Source organism: Eretmochelys imbricata, chromosome 1 (genome assembly GCF_965152235.1).
Source record: "Eretmochelys imbricata isolate rEreImb1 chromosome 1, rEreImb1.hap1, whole genome shotgun sequence".
Taxonomy (NCBI): domain Eukaryota; kingdom Metazoa; phylum Chordata; order Testudines; family Cheloniidae; genus Eretmochelys; species Eretmochelys imbricata.
In genome coordinates this window covers 23,530,639-23,557,476 of record NC_135572.1, presented here as the reverse complement: position 1 = coordinate 23,557,476, position 26,838 = coordinate 23,530,639, and the positions used below count along the sequence as shown (strand labels likewise).

Below are 26,838 nucleotides of genomic sequence, written 5' to 3'. Positions count from 1 at the left end.
TCCCAGAATGTTTGCTGGACTTTGGTGCCAAAGACCCTGTGCTTCCGGTCACTGAGTCCTTCAATGCTGCCTTCCAGTGCCTCTTCTTTGGTACTGGAGAAGGAGATTGGCATCAAGACTCTGAAAAGGCAGGAGCAGCACTCCTAACCAAAACAGATGTGCTCGGTACTCGCTCAGAATAGGGAGGCTCTGAGGATGGGCATAGGGCTGCCTCCATCAGAAAGTATTTTAGTCTAACTTTCCTATCCTTTTTTAGTTTTGGGCTTAAAGTCCCTGCATATTTGGTACCTGTCTTGGATATGAGGTTTTCCTAGGCACTTCAGGCACCTGGAGTGTCGGTCACTAGTTCCCAAATGGCAGGAACTTAAGAGTACAAAGAAAGTATCCCAGTAAAAGGAAAGCTACTATTAAACTATCCTAACATTAAAACTATTTATCTGTTAATCAAGTACCAACTATATACCACACTAGAATCAAGGGAAAGCTTGTAGTAGTATGGTGAATGCTCCAACCACCATCACAGGCAATAAGAAAGAACTGAGGAATGCTGAGGGCAGCTCTGCCATTTCTGCCATGTACCAGCAGCGCAAGGGCACATGTGCCACCTTGATGGGTACAACTGAAGTAAAAATCTCTGACAACTGTGCATTGGGCGTAGACACATCTGAAGTGGAATGGACACGTGCAGTCACTCAAAGAACCACCATCTTTTGTCTCTTATCTTTTGACTGTAAGCTCCTTTGGGCAGGGACTGTCTTTGTGTTCTGTGTTTGTATGGCACCCAGCAAAATGGGGTCCTGGCGCATGACTGGGGGTCCTAAATGCTACAACAATATAAATAGTAGTAAATCTTTCAAAAAATATGCTTTAGTTCAAACACATTATTGGATTAGATGCAAGAATCACTGTCTGAAAGAGACTAGATTATCATAATGGTCTCTTCTGGCCTTAAAGATCTATGAATCTATATAAATGTTCATTCTTTTTTCTGCTTTACATCTTGGTGCAATAACATTTTGAACTGTTTTAAAACAGGGAAAAGACAAAGTACAAAATACCTTGGTAGTTACTTAAAATACTAACTGACAGGCAAATATGCAATAGGAAAAACAGTTCAGATCTTCATCAAGATAAAGTATGTTTTCAGAACAATTACCCTGGGGAAGATAAAGAGAATAACTGAATGGTTCTTATCTGCAGCACTTGATGCTTGGTAATGGTTGGCACCGACTGCATGGGGACCAATCTCACAGTGGTGTCGCTGCCTGTCACTACCAGCTGCTTGGCTGTGGTAATGAATACTAAGAGTGTTACAAGGGAAAAAAATCAGGACTTTTTTTTAAAAATAAGAGTTACATAACACCTAAATAACTGGCATATTATTTAAAAGTCCGCTATACAAATGAATCTATATAATAGTTTTATAGAGCACACACCACTATATCTAAGCTCTTACATATGCTCCCTCAGAACTTAAACTATGCCTTGAATTTGCACATATTCATGTTGGGGATTTTGCAAAGCCGCAGACAAGGGACTTTGTTACCAGTAGGCTAAATTCAGTTCTTGCGTAACCTGGTGAAGCTCCATTGGCACCTGATTATACTAGGTCTGAATTTAACCAATCGCAGAAATGATCTAAAATTTCTCCTGTGTTAAAGGAGCTTTCAAATGGAAACCTGTGAAGCATGGTACACGATAAGAAGCACTCAGCACAGTAGCACAAACCAACACTTTCAAACTAAGGTACCTAAAATTAGGCTCCATAATCTATCACCTATGTAAAAGAAGCCTAATTTTCAAAAGGTATTGCACACCTGCAATGCTCCCTGGACTTCAGTGGAGCACCTCTGAAAAGTAAGTTGCTTTTATTTAGTTGCCTACATACAGGTATACAGGTTTAAATATTTTATCTTAAATGGATGTAATTAGTCTGAGCACAAATAACTTTCTGCAAATGAAGACTATAGCTTATTTATGCACTATATGTACTTGTATTGACCTTGCCGTAACTGACCTGTCATTTGCTCAACGTCATCTTTGAGTCCGTGGATATCATTTTCTAGGAGCTTGATCTGTTTGGCATGTTCTCCACTCCCCACATTTCTGTACTCTAACCAGTAATCCTTCTCAGCCTGTTTTACCACTAGTTTATGCTCAACTTCATTTATCTTGGAGCGTAGCTCTATTAATATAACAAAACCAGAAGGGTGAGTCCTTTTTTCTGTCATTTTTTGTATCAATTTTGTACCAATTTTTTTCAGTTAGGGAGCTTTCAATGGGAGTGGAGGAGGAAATCTCATATCCTACAATTTATTACAAAATCCTGGCCCTCTATATTCTCAGGGGCCACCATTTTCCCTGACGGCAGCTTGGTCTCACCTGGTTGGAAACAATAGGTGACCATGGCCATTTTGAAAGAGACCATTTTAACTGAGGGCACCAGTCCTACTAAGAACAATAGGAAATGGCAGCCAGTTCAAAAGAGGGCTGTGCTGGGAATTTCTGTAGTAGAACATTATTCCTCAGCCTCTGAGGAAAAAGAAACTTTCAGCTGTGAAGCATAACAGCAATAAATGGCTACTAATCTTAAAAAAAATCTCTACATGTAGTCAGTGCACAACATTTCAATCAGTTTTAACTACATGGAAAATTTGAAGAGTCAAATTTGAAAATTTGAAGAGTATTATGCCATTATAACTCGAGACATAAAAGGACCAACACAGGTTGTCTAATTTCTTACAGGAATCATTTAAAATTAATTATAACTCAAACCAATAAACTGATTTACTGATTTATTTGTAAATTCCTGGACAAATCATTCTGTACTCAAAGAGTAAGTGCTTTAATTTTGGGGAGGAAAAGCTGTATTCTTTCTATGTAACCAATAAGCTGAATCTCTGTGTCACATGGTGACTGGCCCTTAAGTGAAGATGAGGGATCCAGTCCCACCAGTAACACACCTCACTCACTTTGCCATGTGGAGAAAATGAACAAGGTCACATGACAGGCAGGTCATGAGGCTAAATCAGGCCTTCTGTAGTGGAGATAAAACAGAGGACTGTGGAGAGCCAGTACTGGGAATTGATTCTTGGTGGAAAGTGGGAAGAGACCCAAACGAACCCCCCAAAGGAGGGTCTGAGGTAGAGCCATCGCTTGGGTTCAGCGAATCGGGGCGACTGCCCTGGGCTCCACAATTTGGAGGGGGGGCCCCGGGCAAGAGGGAAGGGAGGCGGGATTTGGGCAGACAAGCGGGGTGAGGAGGCAAATAGGGAGGTGAGCGGCAGGGAGGGAGGGCGAGGAGGAGCCCCTCTATCAGAACCTCTCCCTCCCCCCAGCGCCTCCTGCGCACCGGCGAGCCTTGCCGATTAGCGCCTCCCCTCCCCTTCCAGCACCTACCGCCTGCCGCAGATCAGCTGTTTCACGGCCTCAGGAGGCACTGGTGAAGGGAGGGGAGAGGAGTGAGGGTGCAGCGTGCTTGCGGGAGGGGGCAGAACTGGGCAGGAAAGAGGAAGGGTGGGAAGAGGCAGGGAAGAGCCAGGGCAGGGGGCGCAGCCTTGGGGGAAGGGGTGGAATGGGGGCGGAGCCAGGGGGAGCAGCCCCCAGCAGATTAGAAACTCAGCACCTATGTTCCCGGCCCCGCTCCCCCCTAGGGATGGTCCTGGTCTGAAGGAAGAGACTGAGCAGAGCCAGGGAAGGGCGGAAAGCTGATTCCAGAGGGCAAGCTGAAGAGTTCTGAAATCAGATGAAAAGACAAGCCCTCAGGAAGGAGGGGGCTGTTCCCAGTTTGACACTGAGGGTGGAAGGCCGCGTTGTATTTTTTTCAATGTGGATACCCTTCAGGGAATTTTTCTTTACTGACTTTGCTGGCCAAAACACTGTAGCAATCAAACCAAGCTGGAAGATTGGGAGATGCAACTTGAGTGAGGGGAAACTGAGGAAGACACTAGCCTGACACCAGACTGGGGTTAGGTGGTGCTGCTTTAGTGCAAAATTCAACTCAGTCCTAACTATGGAAAACTGCAAACAGCACTTGCATAACTAACTTACTACTCACCTTTCAGAAGTATTTCTTGGTCCCTAAAATATTGCCATTTCTCCCTCATTGCTGCCTCTACATCATCCCTGGTTACAACCTCCTTTTGCTCTAGTTCTTTGTCCTGTGTTTTCAAGTTGCTTAGCAGACTGCGGATGTGTCCCAGCTGTTCTTCCTTCAGATAGTCATTCTATGAGAGGAACAAGAGTAAGATACATAATAAAAGGGGTTTAAAATCTCTTCCTGAGTAACAAATTGAAATATCACTTGGATCTGTGACAACATGGTTCCTTGCAAAAAAGTAGAGCTGAAGATGTTTTGTAAGTCCCAGAAGTTTCTAACTAAGCTCAAACCTGTTACTACCAGGAAAAGGGAGACAAATGACTGTTAGTCTGCTCAATATTCCCATTGCTAAGAATATAGGCTGCATGTTGCGTTTTAACAATAATACTTATTACTGACTTATTCGCTTAGATTCAGCAGAATTCTGGGCAACATACAAATATACCTTATAACAACATACCACTTAAGTTCTATCACCTTTGTTTTACACATGGTGAACTAAGACAGTGAAAGGTTAAATGACTTGCTCAGAGCCACAGAAAAAAATTAGCATCACAGTCAAAATTAGAACTACGGGGTATTCTGGTACCCGTGTCTGTACCCAGATCACTACACCATGTCTCTCTATCATGTCGCCCAAACTCCAGTTGGAAACAGTCTGCAGCTACCAATTTAGTGAGTTTGCTCCCAATGCAACACCATGAGAGATCTAAGTACACCTTTACCCGATATAACACTACCCGATATAACATGAATTCGGATATAATGCAGTAAAGCAGCGCTCCGGGGAGGGAGGCAGGGGCCTGCGCGCTCCAGTGGATCTAACCAAGTTCAATATAATGTGGTTTCACCTATAACGCGGTAAGATTTTTTGGCTTCCGAGGACAGTGTTATATCAGGGTAGAGGTGTACTATACAAGCCAAATACATAACAATGGGAATCCAATAAAATACACAGCCAGAAATCATCAGAGACACTCTGCTTCTCAAAGGATCAATGCCCAACTGACCAGAGAAATGAGGGTGAAAAAAAGAGGGAGCCCAAAACTAGGCTAAAGGAAACAAAGGGTAGTGCAGCATACTCTAAAATGAAAAGGAGTATTTGTGGCACCTTAGAGACTAACCAATTTATTTGAGCATAAGCTTTCGTGAGCTACAGCTCACTTCATCTGATACATAAAAGTAGAAAATGCAGTGAGGATGTTTTTATACACACAGACCATGAAAAAATGGGTGTTTACCACTTCAAAAGGTTTTTCCCCCCCCACCCCACTCTCCTGCTGGTAATAGCTTATCTAAAGTGATCACTCTCCTTACAAGGGTAGGTTTCAGAGTAACAGCCGTGTTAGTTTGTATTCGCAAAAAGAAAAGGAGTACTTGTGGCACCTTAGAGACTAACCAATTTATTTGAGCATAAGCTTTCATGAGCTACAGCTCACTTCATCGGATGCATACTGTGGAAAGTACAGAAGATCTTTTTATACACACAAACCATGAAAAAATGGGTGTTTACCACTACAAAAGGTTTTCTCTCCCCCCACCCCACTCTCCTGCTGAAATCAATTTATTTGAGCGTAAGCTTTCGTGAGCTACAGCTTCTTGCAATGTGTATGATAATCAAGGTGGGCCATTTCCAGCACAAATCCAGGTTTTCTCTCCCCCCACCCCACTCTCCTGCTGGTAATAGCTTATCTAAAGTGATCACTCTCCTTTCTTCCTACCCCCCCCCATGTTCCTCAGACGTTCTTGTTAAACCCTTTCCTACTCCCCCCCCCTCAGACGTTCTTGTTAAACCCTAAGGAGACTGATCAATTTAGATAAGCTATTACCAGCAGGAGAGTGGGGTGGGGGGAGAAAACCTTTTGAAGTGATAAACACCCATTTTTTCATGGTCTGTGTGTATAAAAACATCCTCACTGCATTTTCTACTTTTATGCATCAGTTGAAGTGAGCTGTAGCTCACGAAAGCTTATGCTCAAATAAATTGGTTAGTCTCTAAGATGCCACAAGTACTCCTTTTCTTTTTGCGAATACAGACTAACATGGCTGCTACTCTGAATACTCTAAAATATCCTCCAAGAACTAAAAAATTAAAGGAGTCCCATGAGAGACCGTGAGTTGGCTGCTAACTAGGGGGAAAATCACAAGAGACTACAGCTGTTGGTGGAGAGCAGAGCCAAATTAGCTGCTCCCAGTGATGTCAGCAGTCCACAGCTGGAAGAGAATAGATGCTGCAGGAATTTGGGAAACAGCAGCCACATGAAGCTACAGCTCTCTTAAGAGAAGACTTAAAATCAGTGGCCTAATCACACTTGACCACTTAGTAAAGTGCTACAAACAGAGGGCAAGGGGAGGATAGGGACTTTATTGTCCACTTCACCTTCTGGAAGAAGTCTAGTCTGCAAAACTGATTGCCAAGGTCCAACTCTTTCATTTCATTGAGAGAGACAGTCTTTCTTGATCAATACATTATATATATTTCTGGAGTCCAAAATTCATTGTGCTCTGACAGCAACCTAATTAGGCCTTGTACTAAATTTATCTTTGAAGTGTGATTCTTCTGGAACAGTGACCACATAAAATTAGCACCCTGGGGTTCCATTTTTCTTTGTTTCTAAAGTGACTCAATGTGGTTAATTTACAAGTAAGTTATTTCTCTATCTGGCAACATTGCAAACTCAGCCTGGAGAGTTGAGCTGGGCTCTTTTCCTCATTTTTCACTATATTTGAGGTTCTGCAGGCCAAACTAGTCCCACATTTTAATTTGTGCAACACCACTACATCAGAAGAGATTATAAAAATGACACCTTGTTATTCAACAGATCTGTATTCAGAGCCATTATCTGCTCACTTAAATGTCAGAAGTAAGATCATACTGATTTTTATTCCTCCTAAACCTGCACAGCCAGCATGGGTAATACAGAGGAAGTTGGATTCTACTTCTTCCTGCGCAAGAGCCACAGAATTGTTTACTAAGTTTCAAATCATTATACCCATGCAAACCATTTTTAGTTATTTTTAGAGCAGAACTCCATTTTGTTACATATAATTTAGAATGACAAAATTATACCTCCTTAAGCATATAAAGTGATTCACTAACCTTGTTTTCAAAATAGGCTTTGCAAAATATTAATTGCTACAAATACTGTAGTTACAGTAAGTGTGTAGTTTACCATGACAAATGATTTAGCTTTACTAACTAAAATATACTAGAGAGCATGAGATGGGAGAGAGATGCATGTTTACTTACTCTTTCATGATATTTTTTGTTCTTTTCTTTTAGTTGCTTTAGTTCAAACAGAAGCTGATTAATTGCCTCTTCTTTTATCTGAATTCTGAGGAGAAAGAAGCATGTATGAAGAGTCATAACACAGCTACAGAAGAAAGAGAGAGTGAGTAGTTATTTTAAAGTAAGTTAGATACAAATACTAGTTAGTGCTTTTTGCCTGTAGATCTCAAATTGCTTTGCTAAGGTGGGTAAGCATGGTTATTCCCATATTACTGGGCCACAGAGCAGTTAAGTGACTTCCCCAGCATCACACAGTGAGCCAATGACACAGTCAAGAGTAGGACCCAGGTCTCTTGACTCTGTCAGGTGATTCCCAGGATCATGCTGTCTCCCTAATAGGCCAATGCCTCTTCAATGCAGAATTTTGAGTGGAAGGTGGGAAACTCCATGGGTGTCTATTCACAGATTCTTTTAAGTTGTCCTGCCAAGGGCTGGAGTTTGCTCCCTGTAGAAACAGCTGGGGATTCGGCTTCCTGAACACCTTACAAACTATGCATTCCCTGCTGGTGGGCTGCACTGAAACACGCAAACATATGCATGTCCACATACACACACAACTTGTAACTGCAAAAGAGGGAATTATGTAATGGTTTGGCCTGCAGTAAAATTCTGGGCAGACATTTAGTCAGACCAGCCGTGATCATGCAGAAAGGCTGTTCCCCAACTGCGTGGAAGGGCTTCCTTGATGTTTGCGGACAGGAGGCTATGGAGAGTACACAGCAAGCTTGCTGTTCTCACCAGCCCTGTCACAATTTGCACAGCAGAGGTTAGCATGTGGCCACTGATTGCTAAATAAAAAAACCAGTTCCTATCCTTTTGTAACTGTGGTTCTTCAAGATGTGTGGCACATGTCCATTCCACGGTAGGTGTGTACATGCCCCAGGCACAGTTGTCATATATTTTTTTCCCTCAGCAATACCAGTCAGGATGGCTTGAGCTCCCTCTAGTGCCACACACACCCCTGCATCCTGCAATAGGTGGGCGGGGCTGCCCGAAACCCCCTCAGTTTCTTCAGACCAGATAGACTCTGAAAGAGAGGAAAGGCAGGTGGGCTGTGGAATGGACATGTGCAACACATTTCAAAGAACAACAGTTACAGAAAGGTAGGTAACATTTTTTTCTTCTTCAAGTGATTGCACATGTCCATTCCACTGTAGGCGACTCACAAGCAAACTCACATGGAGGTGGGCTGGGAGTCTAACTGAACAGTGATTATAAGACAACCTGTCTGAAACCGGGACTCTCTGGTATAATGGGAAATGGCATAATGAGAAGCTTGGTCTTGCCGGCTACTGATGCAGGGTAGGCAAGCTCCCCCCACCCCTGCCTCTTCCCCCAGCATGCTGGGTTCCTGCTCCTCCTCCTCTCCCTCCCTGCCACCAATCAGCTGATGGCCCTTGAGAGGGAGGGGGAGAAGAAGAGCTGCAGCGGGCTCGCTCCGGGGAGGAGGCGGAGAAGAGGTGGGGACGGGGCCTTGGGGAAAGGGGGTGGAATCAGGGCATATCCCCTCCAGCCCCCTGCCTGAGCCACTCTGGGCAGGGGATTGGGAGCACCCCCACAACCCTAGCCAACACCCCCAGCCCTCTGCCTTGACCCTTGCACCACCACACACACACTCCCAGCCCTCTGCCCTGACCCCTGCATCCCCCTCACACACCCAGCCCTCTGCCCTGACTCCTACACCCTCCTCACACACCCCAGCCCTCTGCCCTGACTCCTGCACCCTCCTCACACACCCCAGCCCTCTGCGCTGACTCCTGCACCCTCCTCACACACATCCAGCCCTGACTCCTGCACCCCCCACACCCCATGCCCTGACTCTTGCATACCCCACAGTCCCACCCCCACCCTGAGCACCAAACGGGAGCTCCTGCACCCCCCCTCCACATTCCCACCTGCACCCCTCGCACCAAATGGGAGCTGCCCAGGTAAGCACTCCACACCCAAGCCTCCTGCCCCAACCCTGAGCCCCCTCCCTCATTCTAGCTCCTGGCCAGACCCTACACCCCAACACCCAGCCTGCTCCTTCACCCCCAGCCCTGTGTTCAGTGCACTCCCACCCTCAGCTCAGTGCAGAGAGAGAGGAAGAGAATGGGCTAGAACCAGGGAGAAGGTAGGTACCTACTCTATGTGGGCAGGACAGGGATCCAAGACGGGCAGCAGTCTGAGCGGGGCCGGTAACCAGGACCCTGGCTGGCAGCAGCCGGCAGACAGAACCTCAGACCGACAGCGGGCTGACTGGCAGTGGGCTGAGTCCACTGCTGGTCTGGGGTCCCGGCCACCGGCCCCTCTCAGCACTGGGGTTCTGGCTGCTGGCCCCTTGCCAGCCAAGGTCCTGGCCGCAGACCCCGCTCAGCCTGCTGCCGGCCTAGGTGAACGGAACCCCAGGCTATAGACTTATAGAGAGAGACCATCTAAAAAATGTTAAAATGTATTACTGGCACGCGAAATTAAATGTGAATAAATGAAGACTCAGCACACCACTTCTGAAAGGTTGCCGACCCCTGCTCTAGCTGGTGGGGTTATATTAGCCAGTTGGTAACAAACAAATGCACAAAGAGATATAGGATGAGAGTCTCTGCATGGAAACTTGTAGGCTCTTAGCTCTGTCTGCAATCACAATGAATTGTGTGGAGGATCTAAAGGACAGCACCCTAGGTAGAAAACTAAAGCCCTTCTCACATCCAGTGAATGAAGTTTTTCCTCATTCCTGCGCATATGGGGTTTTGGAAGAATGTCAGCAGATTGACTGCCTGGTTAACATGAAAATCAGAGACTACTTTCGGGAAAATTTTGGATGAGGGAAGAGATAGACTCTGAAACTAGGGCTCTCAACACGTCCAGCCTTCTGGCAGAGGTAACTGCCACAAGAAATATTATCTTTATAGAGAGGTGAAGGAGAAAGCAAGTTGCAAGGAACACAAAGGCTGGTCCAATCAACTTTGCTAGGACTAAGTTCAGATCCCAAGGAGGGATCTTGTATGTGTGGGTACAATCTGACTAAGCTTGTTAGGAACTGGGTGACCATGGGGTTGGAGGAAAGAGATTTACTATCCACTGAGACATGGAAGGCTGAAATAGCTGCCAGATGCACTCTTATAGAGCTAATAGCAAAGTCTGTTTTAAATCTAGAAGATAATCCAGTACAAGGTTCAGGAGTACCCACTCGGGAGATACACCTTTCCAACGAGACCAAATTGAGAAGCACTTCCACTTAGCCAGATAAGTGTTCCTAGTTTGGGGGTTTCTGCTATTCAGAAGCACATTCTGAAGGTCCTTCAAGCAGGACCTTTCAAAGGGTGTCAGCTATGAAGCATCCACGCTGTCAGATGGAGAGCTCAGAAGCTGGGATGGAGCAGGTGCCCATGATCCTGGGAAATTAAGTCTTGATCCAAGGGGAGAGACAGCGGAGGCTCAACTGACAAGGTTAGAAAGGTTGAGTACCAGTGTTGACGAAGCTGTGCCAGTGCATGCAGTAAAGAAATCGAAGGGAAGGTGTACAGGAGGAAATTCTTCCAAGATAAAAGAAAAGCAGCTATTAGTAAGCCTGGACTGATCCCTTCCCATGAACAGAACTGAGAGCATTTTCTGTTGGTTCTTGCTGCAAACAGGTCCACTTGGGGAGTCCCCTAGAGCTGGAAGATGGACCTGGATACAGTGATCAGTCGTGGCAATCAGCAAAGGACCTGCTCAGCAGATCTGCTAACGTGTTGTTTTCCTGAAAGGGAAGCAGCCCTGAGATGAACTTAGCTGTACAAAAAACCCAGAGACAAACTGGCTCCTGGCACAGCTGAGTTGAACATGCCCCTCCCTGCCTGTTTATGTAAAACATGGTTGTTCAATTCTCTCTTAAAATTAATAAATTCTTTCCTACTATGTGGAAGAGGAAGACCAAGTAGCCTAGATGCACCACTCTTAACTCCCTAACATTTATGAGAGTCTTTAGATCTCAAGATGGCCAGAGACCCTGAGTCTGCAGGGACCTGGTATGAGCTCCCTAACCCAGGGATGACACATCTGTAACTACAGTGAGGCTTGGCAGTGGGAGGGGAAAAGGGAACCCCTATGCAAACTTTCAGAGGGCCCATCCAGCAATCTAGAGATGACAAAATGAACACTCGCACTCCTCAATGAACTCTATTGTCTGTACTGGTTTCAGGATTGATTTGTTCCAATTTACTACGAGCGCCAGCATGTTGAATATGGACAGGACAGTGGATATGCTGGACAGGACTTGAGTTTCAGACCGACCTCTGATCAATGAGGTTGTCCAGGTACTGTAACATATGGACACTTAATTTTTGTAGATGCACTGCCACCACCATTATGCACTTCATGAACACCTGAGGAGCAGCTGACAAACCAAATGGAACTATTGTTAACTGATAATGGCAACTATTCACCATGAATCTGAGAATTTTCCAATGGTTGTGGCATATTGTGACATGGAAGTAAACATCCTTTAAGTCAAGAGCAGCATACCAGTCCCCCTGTTCCAGGGAAGTAATAATCTAGGCTAGGGTAACCATGCAGAATTTTAGAAATTTTCTAAAATTTCTTCAGAAATTTGCTCAACTCTCTTAGATCTAAAAGAGACCCCCTTTTGCTCTGGGGATAAGGAAGTAGCGGGAATAGAAGCCTTTCCCCCTGAGGTACCACAGAACTTCCTCTGTGGCCCCTGCCTGAAGAAAAGATTGGATCTCCCGTTGAAGGACATTCTCTAAAGTGGGGTGCATGGGAAGAGGGGGTTTAGAAATGAACTGGAGGGCATATCCCAGTTCCACCATGCTTAAGACTCACCGGTCCGATGTGATGTGGGTCCAAGCACTTAGGAAGTGGGATAAACTGGTAAACAAAAGATGAGAAACTGATGGAACTATGATCACTGGTACACTGCCCTAGACCAACCCATCAAATGCCTCTTTGGAAAAGTCAGCTGTACAGGATGATCCCACTAATGCTGAAGAGAAGTGTGGTTGAGGGCACCTCTTATAACCCGTGCCTTTTTTTCTTGGTGGATCTTGGGATCAGGGAACAAAATCCTGGTGCCTACAGACAAAACTGTTTTCTTTTCATCGCTGGGGTATAGATTCCAAGGGATTTGAGTGTTGCCCTGGAATCTTTAAGGCTATGAAGCCTATCTGCTGTTTTCTCTGAAAACAGCAAGAGACCGTCAGAAGGGAGGTCCTGGATAGTCTGTTGGACCTCCAGATGACTGCAAGCATGAATACATTCTCATAGGACTAGCTGGTGCCAGGGTTCAAGCATCTGAGTCTGCGCTATCCAAACGGTCCTGGAGAGTAGTTCTGGAAACCAGCTTCTGTCTTCAGCCATTATTGCAAACTCCTGTCTACAGACCTCTGTGAACTTGTTTTTAAATTTTATAATGTTCTCCATAAGGGTCAAGGAGTGCCTGTTGGTTTACAGTTCTGAGTCACAGACTTTCTGAGGAATAAAGTTTCTGACCAAACAAATACAGTCTCTGATTCTTTGCCTTTCGGTGAGGAAGCTTGTTGTGCTGTTTTTCCTGCTCATTAGCAGCTGCCACCACAAGAGAAACTGGAGGGGTGGGAGGATGAGAGTGAAAATATTCATAGGCTTTAGAGGAGACAAAATATGTCCTCTCAGCTCATTTTGCTTTGGAATGCAAGGAGGAGAGTGTCAACCAAAGAACCCTGACTGGCTCCATGGTAGCTTCATTAATTGGTAAAGCCACCCCTGGCCAGGAACGTCCACCAACTTGTGAGAACTTTCATTCACCTCTTCTGCCTGTATGTTAAGTACAGAGGAATTCTTTTTAAAAGATCTTGATGAGCCCTATGGTTCTCTGGCAGTGGTGGGTCACTTGACTGCTCAATAGCCTCGTCTGGTAATGAGGATGAGGAAGCAATAGGCATCTGAGGTGATTGGTCTATGACTTGTGGTGGAGAAGCTGCCCAAGTGATTTCTGGCTGCTTGGTACCAGTCTCAGTACCACTTCCTGTAGAATGGTTCACTCAGTGCCGATATCTTCTCTGCACTCTCCATGATAACGAGTGAGATGACTGAGGGGAGGTCCTAGCTGGAGGGGGGATGCCTCATGATGTCCAGTACAGCCACTGGTATGGGTCTGGAACCCATCTTTGCCTGAACCATTGACCCTTTGAAAGAGGTGAATGCTGAGGTTGCTGCACGGCCTATGGTCCCAAAGTCTCTAATGGGGGGTATTTTCTCCATCCCAGATAGCACACAAATGACCTCACCTCTGAGTCCAAAGAAGAAAAGTCAGATACTTCTGACAACTGAGGGGCAGATCTAGGTTGGCCTGTGAGAGGTAGCCTGAGCCTGGGGATGGTGGTGCCAGGAAAATCACTGGAGGCTTTCCTATCAACAGCATGGTCCTTTGCGGAAGTTTGGTCCTTTGCGGTACTACAGAATCTCGAGGCAGTGAGGTATGAGCTGTAGACATCAGTATCAGCTGCAGACCTTCTACCTGCCAGTTATACCACTACTGAGAGGTTAAGCAGGTCCCATGCAGCTGCATATTCCTCTGGCATGGTTGGGAGTGGCACCGTTTGATGGCTCTGCAAAAGTCTTCAGGGGCTTGCCTTGGCACACCTGGCAGAGGCTCCGGAGGCAGCAATCCCCTCTTGGGAGACGAGGAGTGTTCCTGGAACAGCCACTTCCCTGAATGCTCTGTAGAGTGTCCACCTCTGTCTGACTTCAGTACTGACATAGTCAAGAGACGTACCAAACCTGAGGAAGGCCTAAGTCTTTTCTTCAGTACTGGTGAATGGGAATGAGGAGCCATAGACATCTCTTGAGCGCTCCATAGTGAAGCTGATGTACTTGGGATGCTTTCCCTGTGCGATGATTCTGGTAGTGGGCAAAACACTGCCTCCATGAGCAGGCACTTGACTCTCGTTCCTCTTTCTTTTTGGAGCAGGGCTTGAATCCTTTGCAGATGTGACATCTGTCACTAATGTGGGATCCTCCCAGACATTTCAAGCAGGGTGGGAGTGGGTTGCTGACCGGCATGGGTTTAATGCAGGTCTGGCAGAACTGAAACCCTGGCAAACGAGGCATCGTTCCACTACCAATCCCAGTATCAAACGATAAAAAGTGGTCAAAGACTTAGAACACAAACCTAGCACTAAAAACGTAGTAGTAGTTTACAACAGACAGGATCTCTACAGAAAAAAATGAGGGAAGCACGTGACTTAACAAGTCTGGAATTGCTCCAACAACCACCACTGGCAGTAAAAAGGAACTGAGGGGGATCAGGGGTGGCCACGCCCTCTTATCCCAGTATGCAGAGTGCGTGGTGACAGAGGGCACTCAATACACCCCAGTGGATACTGCTGAGGGAAAAAAACTCCAACAACTGTTCATGGGGTGCACACACACCTACAGTGGAATGAACATGTGCAATCACTTGAAGAAGAACTTCCCAAACCTTGATGAACAGCTTCATGAGTCTCCCTGTGGCACTGGCCTAAGAAACTGCATTTCCTGTTTTACAATTTTATTTCTACAGGAAAGAAAGAGGAGGGATGAGGAGTATAAATAAACCATACTGATTGTAGGGCTAACAGCAAAGCACCTTGGTATGCTGAAGTAAAACATTCTGTTGTATTGACTGTACCGATAAAGGACAGGCATAGTAGTTCAGTTATCTAGTTTATCATGCAAACACTGGGCCACATTTTCAAGGGTTCTGTTTCCATAGCTGGGGCCACATTTTCAAAAATGCTTTACACCCAGCAGCTCCCACTGTAATACTTATGGCTAGATTTTCAAGAGAGCTCCACATGCAACATTCTGAACTCTGAAAATCTGGCCACTTGCTTTGATGCTGAACTCTTCTGAAAATCTGGCCCAGTGAGCCTAATGCAGTATTTCTTGCTCATACACACTTCTGTTAGCTTCCAGGGGAGCTCTGAATAAAAAAGAAATGCAGGCTCAGACCTCAAAAGTAATTTATTCTGAATTTGCTGATAAGCCTAGCACAGTGAACCAGCTCACAACATTCATACCTCTTGATGGATGACACTCATTTTATTTTATTTTTTGGTTATCCACTGAGTAACAGCTGTTGCTCTTAAAAACAACTTTTTCCAGTGGTTCCCCTTAGGCTATGTCTACAGTAAGAGTATTTTACAAGTATATAGGAATACTGATATACTATACCCATACAACATTACTGGTGTGAACATAGCTTACACCAGCAAAGCTGTGCTCTTATCAGTATATCTTATTCCACACACCCCACGCATACACCCCTGAGTGAAACAAGCTATACCAGTAAAAGTACAGGTTTGCCAGCATATGCTGTGTCTGTACTACTGGCTTTTTTCAGCACATCTGTGTTGGTCAGGGATCTCATCTCTTCATATTCCTGACCAACATAGCTACACCGGCAGAAATCTGTAGACACAGCCAACTCTCTCAAGCTCTGAAATCTCCTAATATTAAATATATTAGGTTACTACTTATGTCAATTTCCAAAACCATATTTAATCTATGTCATACCTCTTTCCAGAACTGTCTTACCCTGAGGCCAAATAAAGACATGTGTAACCAATTACCCTTAGATCCTCTACTGTTCCAACAAGTATCATTCTCTTTTTTTCCCATTCCTACTAGTGTGTATTTATTCAAATAGAGATATTTTCCCTCAAGAAGTTTGATCTTTGAATCATGCAGGGATTTAGTCATGTAAGTTACAAGTTATCAGTGTTGCATTCTCTGCTGTCAATATGCCACTCTGGGTATCTGCTCCAAGGTATTCTTCAGATCCTCTCTTAAACATTTTAAGGATATTAAGAGGAAAGTATACATTGAAGACATGGAAGAGTCTTTGGCTACAGTAAAAATGTACTACAGATCAAAGAGATTATGGTTTGGCAGCATGGTATGCCCATTGTTTACTAATTTACTATTTAAATTACATTCATTTTTATCAAAATTCTTCAGGTCTATTTTGCTATTCTGAACATTGATGCTGATCTTAATTTCTATCATAATGGGTGAAGGAAGCTTCAATGGGACCTCAAGACTGGCCGATATGATGGTATTAATGTCTCTGTTTCTGTTTTTTCAGTATAAAAAATATCTAGATGTAGAATAAATTTTCAGGGTTTGTTGTTACTATAAGTAACTTTCTTATTCTGAAAGGGCTGTCCATTAAAATGTCAGATTCAAAGAGCTAATGAACATGCTTGATTAACAATCTCTTCGGTACTGTTTTTCTGGAATAATGTAAATTGCATGCAATATTTTATAATACGTAGAGAGCAGTATTAAACCACACTAAAATCCAGTACCAAAATAGTCTGGTAACTCACGGGTGGCACATCACCAGGCCCCACTAGTTCACAAGTGAGTTGATACTATCATTGAATTAGGAAACTCTATTAATGATGCAAATAATAGCAAAAATCTATGAACAGCAACATTAGGAAATTTCAAGCCAAGGGAGAAAAAGAAGATGTGGAAGTTTTTTAGCACTTGACAAATTAATCCTCAAGATACATCTGAGAGGTAGGTTCAGACATATTATTATGCTCAGTTTTACAAATAAGAAAACTGAAGCAGATGTTAAGGGTCTGATTTACAAAGGTACCGAGGAAAAAAATAAGATGTGCATATCTCCCACTATGATATTAGGAGATTAAAAAATAAATTAGTGCAATTCCCATGTCAATGGAAGACTCTCCTGACAAATGAGTCATCTATTTGGATGCTGAAACTGCCAAACCTGTGAACTGACAAGAAAGCTATTGTTTTTCTCATCCTAATAACATATTTTGACTGTTTTTAGTGGGATGTTGTATTGCTTTGTTTGTTGATTTATTGGGTCACATTCATCCCTATCTTAACTCAGCTGAATCTGGTCTGTTACTCTACGGGAGCTCCCAGTGTGCCCCTTGCAAAATGCTAAATAAAGTTCATACAGTACTACAGAAACCCTACACAAAGTCCTGCAAACTCTGGCAAAAGACACTCGATCTGTAGGCATCTGCTATTCTGCTGATGGCCTTGTGTTCCTTTTCCAGACATTGAACTAGTACTTGTTATTCTTCAAATGTTGATGTGAATTGTTCAATGTTTGCCTGCCGCTGGGGGGGTTTTCCTTTCAAATTAAATGTGATAAAAGTCACAGAGCTAAATATTAACTTGTTCTCCTGTCATTCATCTTCCAAAAAAATCAGACAGCAAGTAAGTCAGGTTATTTAATAACATATTGGTATATTCTCCTCTTTCCTCCCTTCTTCTCCTCTGCTTTAACATTTTTCACTATAGGGCTTTCCCTCCATCATTTTCAAAGTCAACAGAGGGCTGCCAAACATGCAGATTTTCCCAGTGCAAGTAGCTTACAATGAAGGAACTTTCCATGTGGCCATGTCCACAACTGCAATCTTTAACCGTAACTGTGTAACTTAGAGGTATGGTCACCATAACTGGTTGGTTGCAAGTAACACTGTTTAGCTTGTGTCCACACAGCAGCTTTTTCTGCCATCATGACATCTGTGTTTGTGTGGCCACACCTACCAGGCAGGTTACCTGAATCCATACACATGCATGCTGGAGAAATCTGTTCAGCTATCTTTTATTGCCTCAACAAAGAACAGAATGCCTAAAGGACATGCAGACAGATACAGGGAGCAAGGCATGCTGGGATGCCTTCCCTAGGAAGTAAGATCAATCACACTGGTTACACAAACACAGTTTTGGAGGCCTATCTCTACTGAAAAAGGGAATAGGGTGTTGAACTGGTTACAAGAAGGCAACCAAGTGCCAGATATGCCTCTAGCAGGGAAAAAATACGGTTAACTGTCATGCTGATTAACCTAGTTGGAAGTGTGGAGCTACAAACTGTCTTCAGAGCCAACCTTGCCAGTGACCACTTACAGATTCAATTCAAAGTTGTACTGTGAACAGGCCTTTAAATATGCTATTGGTCTTGATGGATTCTGTGCCATCAGAAGATGTTATCCATAATAACCAGGGATTGTACATTTTGACAAGATTTTGTGGGATATCTGATTGCATAGCTATGGGAAGAGGAAGGACTCAACTTAGTTACGGAGGCACAGTTGGGGTGTCCAGCCACAAAGCAAAATATGTGCTCCCAACCAGTTACAGGAACTGAACATTGTTTGTAGCAGGGGATTTGCATGCTTAAAATTCACCAGTTAGTAACAAATTATTAACAGTGTGATGAATGCAAATAAATAATGCCTTTAGCCACATGTGCCATTAACCAGTTAGTAACCTGACAGAAGATTCCTGTGTGGGCAAGGCCAAAGATGCTGTCTCTTTGTAACCAACTTTCCATCTGTTTCTCAAATCCTGGAGTGATTTATCTGTAGTCCAATTATGCTTAGACAGAGCTACATACAATGTTAAAGCTGCAATTTTGCCCAGGGCTCTAGGTCTACCGAGGATGCTAAATAACACTGATGACTAGGAATTATTTTGTTGCTGTTTCTGATCTTTGTTAATACTTCAAAGCAATGACAACTCATTAACTGCAAGGCAACAGTAATCCGAATCTGTTTTTGAAAAGAAGTCCAGGAGGAGCACAAGAGAAAAAGGATGGAGTCTATGATTTGGGGAAGATCATTTCAAGATTATCTATTTTAGGAGGTATATTTGTGAGATTCAACAGACTCCATCAGGGTTTTTGTTGTCATTGTGTCATGGCTGGATCCTGCTCCTATTGAATTAATGGGAATAAGTAAGGAGGTCCATGGTATGCCGAGATTGGCATCTCCTAATAAAAGCTTTCTGAAATATGATTTTAAAAATGCGTTTAAAAGTCACACTAAACTTACTGGGATTCCAGATGGAGGTATATGTGAGAGAGAAGGTAACTTGGAAACTTTTCAGAAAACTTTATCACTGGGCTTTAAAAAAGGAATCTCTGCCCTTCATTCTGCTATCTCTCGCATCGGTTTTAGGCCAGCATAACTATTGATTTTACATTAAATAACTTCTAATTTACACTGCTGTAAGTGAGATCAGAATTGGGTCCTTTATGTTCACTGAAGAACGTCTGCAGGCTGGATATTTACCCCATTAAGGCTGCTTTTTATTTTAAAGTCACTGGGATTTTCCATGGGTAGCCTAAGGATGACACAAGGAGAGTGCCCTTGTGCTCATGTGATTCCCAGCTGCCAGAACGGCCCCCATAGGGTCTTGGCAGTGGCACAACTTTAAGCAGCCCTGAAGTTGCTCTGTTACTTCTTGGGATCAGACTGGTGCCTGGCAGCATGAGGATTTAGGGGATGTAAAGGTATCTCATAGCCTCCTTTGTGCTCCACCCTGAGCTGCACCAAGGGACCAAACTGCCAGCCCTGAGAATCTGGCCTAGTGACTTCATAACCATGTGAAGTCTAGGAAATCCTAGAAGTGTACAATTACCAGAACCAGATGTCAACTTCAAGATTTTTTTTATCAAAAATTTACTATTAACAGACAAAAAGCCCATTATGTACAAGTGTATAGATATGTTGCTTTAAAAAAACTTTTTGACGAAATTCAAGCAAGAGAAATTCCTAATTTCTAACCCGAGGAAAAAAGAAAATGTTTGACCCATTTTAAATGTTTTCTCCCAAATGCACGGGTTTACAATTTGTACATTGTATCACAAAATGTTATTAAAAAATCACAATCACATTTCTCTGTGTTAAAACAGCAAATATTTCGACTGGCTGAGGTAAGTGCTATTTGCTATCTGTTTTACATGTGACATATGTTTTATACAACTTGAGAAATTAAATTTATGAAACATACTGAAAAGCGAGCAAGGCTTCTGGGAAAGATGGTCTAGCTTCTTTAAACTGCCCAACCTGATTCCCTTTTTTCTTCTTCTTTCCCATGTTTTATGCCACGTGTTCTGGAATTTAGAACATACCTAAGAAAAACAAACAAGGGAAATTAATCATCTGTATAACTTCATATTCTTACCTGGCTGTGGCACCTGCAACAAACAGCTCTGAAAAAGTGGATGTTTTATCAGCGAAAAGAGAAATAGTGAAATAATATTAAATCACAGGCTAAAACAAATCACTTTTCCAAAAATCTTTTCAATTTCAGATAGGTTATTTTTTCAAAAACCTAATATTAAAAAGTTACTTAGTGAGGTAAAATAGTAGTTTAGAAAACAAATGTCCTTACCTATGTTTACAAATAGCAGCATGGTCTGAAGTAAACTGATGAAATTCAATAAGGACAAATGCAAAGTACTCCACTTAGGAAGGAACAATCAATTGCACACATGCAAAATGGGAATTGACTGCCTAGGAAGGAGTACTGCAGAAAGGGATCTGGGGGTTATAGCGGATCACAAGCTAAATATGAGTCAACAGTGTAACACTGCTGCAAAAAAAGGAAACATCATTCTGGGATGTATTAGCAGGAGTGTTGTAAGCAAGACATGAGACGTAACTCTTCCGCTCAACTCCATGCTGATAAGGCCTGAACTGGAGTATTGTGTCCATTTCTGGGAGCCACATTTCAGGAAAGATGTGGACAGATTGGACAGAGTCCAGAAGAGAGAAACAAAAATGATTAAAGGTCTAGAAAACATAACCTCTGAGGAAAGATTGAAAAAAATGGGTTTGTTTAGTCTGAAGAAGAGAAGACTGAAGGGGGACATGATAACAGTTTTAAAGTACATTACAAGGAGGAGGGTGAAAAATTGTTCTCATTTGCCTCTGAGGATAGGACAAGAAGCAATGGGCTTAAATTGCGGCAAGGGTGGCTTAGGCTGGACATTAGGAAAAACTTCCTGTCAGGGTAGTTAAGCACTGGAACAAATTGCCTAGGGAGGTTGTGGAATCTCCATGATTAGAAGTTTTTAAGAACAGGTTAGACAAACAACTGTCAGGAATGGTCTCATTATTACATAGTCCTGTCTTGAGTGCAGGGAACTGAACTAGATGACCTCTTGAGGTCACTTCCAGTCCGACACTTCTGTAATTGTGTGGTTAAATATCTAATATACTTTTTCATTGTTTATGCTTCTCACACACACATACTTTTTGCATTTATTTCAACTTGGACAATGAAAATGAGCCCATTTCACCTTATTTTTCTATTTGGTTTCACTGTCAGAATCTCACATTCTAATCCAATATTTTAGGATTTGAGTTTCAAACACTGCAAAAAAATGTGTAATGTTGACTGGAAATTTTAAACAATAATTATATAAAAACATTTCTATTGATTTTAGGTTTTGAAAAATCCTGCTTTTATAAAGTTTAAATTTAGGACCTCAGTTCAGTCACAGAATCCTGAAAAAGTAGGGCTCAAAGGAACCTCAAGAGGTTATTTAGTCAAACCATATAGAAGGGCTTACAAGACTGGGCCCAGAGTCCCATTAGTAAATAAAGGCCAAATCCTACAAATATATACTACTGCTAGTGCTTCGTAACATGAGTGGTTGCATTGACTTAAGCAGAACAAATTATGGCAGTAAGCACTAGACCCAATTGTAAATGCTTTCAGGATCAGGCCTTTCATGCTAGTGGGGAGCTATGGCCGCCATTTCAGGAAAATACATAAGCTCATGGTAAAGTCCATGCCTTCTCAGGAAGGCACTTAAGCACGTGCCTACGTTCTAGTGACATGTACTTAGTGCTGTCCTGAACTGGGGCCTATGTAGCAACTAGTAATTGCATTCCTTAGTATTGGAATTATTTCATTCACACAAATCCAACCAGCAGTTGTTTATTTTCTAGCCATTTTTCTTCTGTTTCAGGTCCATTTTCATCAGGCCAGCTCTAGCTCACTTCTTAGTACGCATCTCTCTTCCCCTTCCTTATATTCTCCCAGAACTATAAATGTTTGCTGTATCTCTGACATGGTTTTGATTGTCAGAGCTGGGAATAAAACTGCTTTCTGAAGGGATATATATGCATGTCAACAGTAATCCCTACATGTATTGTCTTGCAATGCCAACCTCAGGAATAAAGTGACAGCGATTCTGTTGACAGGCTGATAGCATACATATATGAAAAACAAATCACAAGGAAAGGACATCTATAGAGTTTCTTCATTATTACATTTCAGCTGTATTTCCATTTTAATATGAAATTGCCCAGCTGCTTGAGTTCCAAATGTTAATTAACACAAAAAAAAACTTTAACAAAGGTTGCTACTAGTCAGTGCTAGTCCACAGAACTAATGCCATTACACACAGCACAGACTAGGTTCTCTGGTCCTGCAGTGGACATAGCTCTGCCGGACCCAAAAGGGTAGAACAGGTGGCTTAAGCATCAGGGCTTCTCTAACCCACACCAGCTCCTTAGATACAGCCTTAACTCCGAGTCACAACCATCACCTCCACAATAGGACAGGCTGTTTCCCATTAAAATTAACACATACAAAAATTGTTGTGAAGCAGCACAGCATACCCAACACAAGTGCATTAAAACAAGGAAATGAACTTAAGCCACCTAATTCTAGACACTGTCTAGTCCTCCACCCATAGGTCCCAAGCTTACTATTACTACAAAAACTATTTACCACAGACCACGCAACCTGCCAGTCTACACTCCAGCTTTTGTAAGATTATTTTTCCCCCAATATGAGTGGTTATTGTTTGGCATAGTAGTTGGTTGCGCTGGTAGAAGGTAGATTGGTAAAGGGCACGTGCACAAGGGCAGTTTAAAGAGAGTGATAGAAGGCTGGAAATCTGAGAGAGGCAGATTTAGGGTTGGACAAGACAATGGGAGCTAGGAACCTATCATTTATGCCTTTGAAAAATCTCCTCCTTGATGTTTTATTCAAAGACATCTTCATGACTCTGAGTAAGCTGCATATAGAAAATCTACCTGCACTGAAGGACTGAGTCAATTTTGCTGGTTATGATTATGTGGTTCGAGGAAAGGGCTGATTGTTTCAAATCCAATGCTTAGACCAGGCAGCCACCCGTCCCCATCCCCAGCTAATTATTTAACAGTGACAGCTAATTCTTATTGTAAGAGTCTAGTCCTGGAAACTTCAAACTCCCAGCAGGGACACATGACTGGGCTGGGATCCTTGCAGCCATATGCTGTGCAGACCTATCCAAAGGGGCCCAGATCAACACTTTCATGTTTGCATCACAGTAGTAAATATTTGCATTATGGAACCACATTGTGATGTGTCTGCTGCAGCATCATAACATCTGCTGTACATGAAGAAACCACCATGACCCAGGAACCAATTTAGGTATAAGGCCTTGATCAGCAGACCTGTCCTTAGTATGCCTACAGCCCCCCTGCAATTACTTGTTAAGTTCATTTTTATTGATCAAATTCAATGTTGGTCACAGGCAGAGATTTAAAAAATAAAGAGAGCGGTGGGTGCTGATTTTAAGGCTGGAATTTTCCAAGGGGCTTAACTGAGTTAGGTGCTCAAATTCTACTGAAATTCAATGGGAAGTGGATGCCTGACTCTCTTAGGCTTCTCTGGAACTTCCAGCCCAAGCACACAGGTGCACAACCTGTTCGGAAATGCAGGCAAGATCAAGTTAGGTTCTGGGCATCCTCATTTCACAATACAGAATCAAAGGGGGAAAAAATAACCATTTGCCTTTTCCATCTGTGCATCTACTGTAATGATTTTCCTAAGAAATAGAAAATGGCAGATCGTTCTCTTCCCCCGCCCCCACACCTCCTCCCTGTCTCTTCCATATTTATGGTCTCTGGGTATTGCTCTAAATGGATTCCATGCGTCCATGCTTAGTGCGGAATACAGGGGTCAAGAAAGTATTTCAAGCAGCAAGTTTTTGGCAGTGCTTGTTTCTGAAGCTCAAGCCACAGCTGAGCTCGATGATTTATCTGTGAAATTCCTTCAGTGAGGCGAACATCACACAGGCCTCCAGGCCAGACCAAGGTAAATAACATACTGTAATAACACATTTAATAGATAATGCAAACCAAAGAAAAATACATAGACGAGAGGGAGCAGGATACATTTCTGGGGGCTGAGAATTGATTACAGATTTAAAGACAAGAAGAAAATTTACAGAACGATGAAGATTTATTTATCTTCTCCCAAACTACTGTCAGGCTTGTCTACATTGTCACTTTACAGTGCTGAAACTTTCTCGCTCAGGGGTGTGAAAAAACACACCCACCCCCGAGTGATGCAAATTTCAGCTCTATAAAGTGGCAGTGTAGACAGTGCACCACCGCTGGTAGCTACTCCCCTTGTGGGGGTGGTTTTTCTACAGCTCTCTCCCAGGGCTGATGCCGCGACTACACAGCCACATTAGCGCTTTAACGTTGGTAGTGAAGACATAACCTCAGTCACAGCTCTAACACCACCACCACCATTACAATCAGTACTCCTGCTGCTGTGATCTCCCCACCCATCAGCAATACTCATTCTTCCACCACAGCCAAACTACTGTAACCATCACACTCATGACACACCCCATCACTGTGACCATCAGCATGATTATCACCCACATCCAAATTTTGTTAACCATCACTGCCACCATCCCTATCAACTGTGCCCCCCACTACTAACACTACACTTCAAACACTGTCACACACAACCTGCTCCCTCAACTACTGTCAGTTACCCTCACACTCTACGACCACATCACAGGCTCTGCATCTCCCACCTGTCATACACAACTGTGCCCCCAACCATAGTCCCGTACTGTCTCCACTGTTATTTCCTAAACCTCTACCATCACTACGGTCTACTTCCTGCAGCCTCAGCCACTATCAACATGTACCTGCACCCCCACCCATCCTTGTTGTCATGCACCAGCACACCCACCACTACCACCAACACCCACCTGCACCCCCAGATACACGCACCAACCCACATTGTGAGTGCTATCACCCATCATTGCTGTCACCACACTCCCAGTCACCATCAACATGCAGCAATCAGTGCTGTCACACACCCGCGCCCTCAGCTGTCATCAACACCCACTTGCACCTCAGACACCATTTCTCTCACCCACCCGCACCCCCGCCACCAACACCCACCCGCACCCCCACCCCCGCCACTGCTGTCACCCACCCGCACCCCCGCCACCGTCACTGCCATCACCCACCTGCACCCCCACCACCGTCACCAACACCCACCCGCACCCCCGCCACTGCCATCACCCACCCGCACCCCCACCACCATCACCAACACCCACCCGCACCCCCACCACCGCCACTGCTGTCACCCACCCGCACCCCCGCCACCGTCACCAACACCCACCCGCACCCCCACCACCGCCACTGCTGTCACCCACCCGCACCCCCGCCACCGTCACCAACACCCACCCGCACCCCCGCCACCGCCACTGCTGTCACCCACCCACACCCCCGCCACCGTCACTGCCGTCACCCACCTGCACCCCCACCACCGTCACCAACACCCACCCGCACCCCCACCACCGCTGTCACCCACCCGCACCCCCGCCACCGTCACCAACACCCACCCGCACCCCCGCCACCGTCACCAACACCCACCCGCACCCCCACCACCGCCATCACCCACCCGCACCCCCGCCACGTCACTGCCGTCACCCACCCGCACCCCCGCCACCGTCACCAACACCCACCCGCACCCCCACCACCGTCACTGCCGTCACCCACCCGCACCCCCGGCCGCTCCCACCCTGGCGCTTCTCTGACCCTCCTCCTCCCCCCGCCCCCGCCCGGCCCCACAGGTCCCCTTCGCCCCCCGCCCAAGCTGCCGCGGGCCCAGGCGGACGGCGGGGCAGTTACCCGGGCCTGGCCGGCTGGGGCGCCCCCACTTCCCGGGCTCCGCGGCCGGCCTCGCTCGGGCTCCTCAGCCCAAACTTCCCCCGGTCACTGGGGCAACCTCAGCCCCCACCCGCTCCGCGCCCTTTGCGGCGCCGCCGCCGCCGCTGTGGCGTGAGCGTTCAAGCAGCGCCCCCTGGTGGGCCCGTGCGGGAGCTGCAGCCTGCCGCGGGGAGCGGCGGGGACAATCCCCGCCCCATTCGAGTAGTCGGGCTCTGGGGGGCTCTGCAGCACCCCGATCCCACCCCCCCCACACACTTCGTATGGAGGACAACGGCATCTGCAGAGCTACCTGCCTTGCTGTGCCGGGAGCATGCATCTCCCCAACTCCCTACCTCAGTACCTGCTCCCCCAGGCAGGGCCCTCTGTACCCACCCAGGAGGCAGCAGGGTTGGGGCCAAGCACAAGCGCCTGCCAAAATTGCTTTCAGACTCTTCTGTGATTTGCTGAAGGTCAGCAACAGAAAGGGCCACAGACACCTCTCAGGGGGTCAGAATTGTCCCCCCGGGTGGGAATTCACAGATTCTCCTGAGGAATTGGTGAGGGTGAGGGAAGAGCCGACCCAACTCTTGCACCAGTATTGCAGCGTTGGAACTTCTTGTTGTTTGTATTGTTGCCGTGCCTGGTAGCCCCTGGGCACAAAGCAGGTTCCCACTGTCTTTACTGCTGTACCAACGCAGAACAAAAAGACAGTCCCT

General features: G+C 44.9%; 1 protein-coding gene across 1 annotated transcript in view; it reads right to left on the bottom strand.

Annotated features, from left to right (window-relative positions):
• CCDC83 (coiled-coil domain containing 83) overlaps positions 1–26,195 on the bottom strand; it is a 46,115-nt gene extending 19,920 nt beyond the window's left edge. The window contains exons 1-5 of the mRNA XM_077842148.1: positions 26,105–26,195; positions 20,169–20,289; positions 7,350–7,434; positions 4,058–4,226; positions 2,018–2,185 (exon numbers count right to left, since the gene is read on the bottom strand). Of these exons, the coding sequence (XP_077698274.1) occupies positions 2,018–2,185; positions 4,058–4,226; positions 7,350–7,434; positions 20,169–20,254 (508 nt within the window). The 5' untranslated portion in view covers positions 20,255–20,289; positions 26,105–26,195. The remainder of the gene's footprint in view (positions 1–2,017; positions 2,186–4,057; positions 4,227–7,349; positions 7,435–20,168; positions 20,290–26,104) is intronic.
• Between the last annotated feature and the right edge of the window lie 643 nt (positions 26,196–26,838).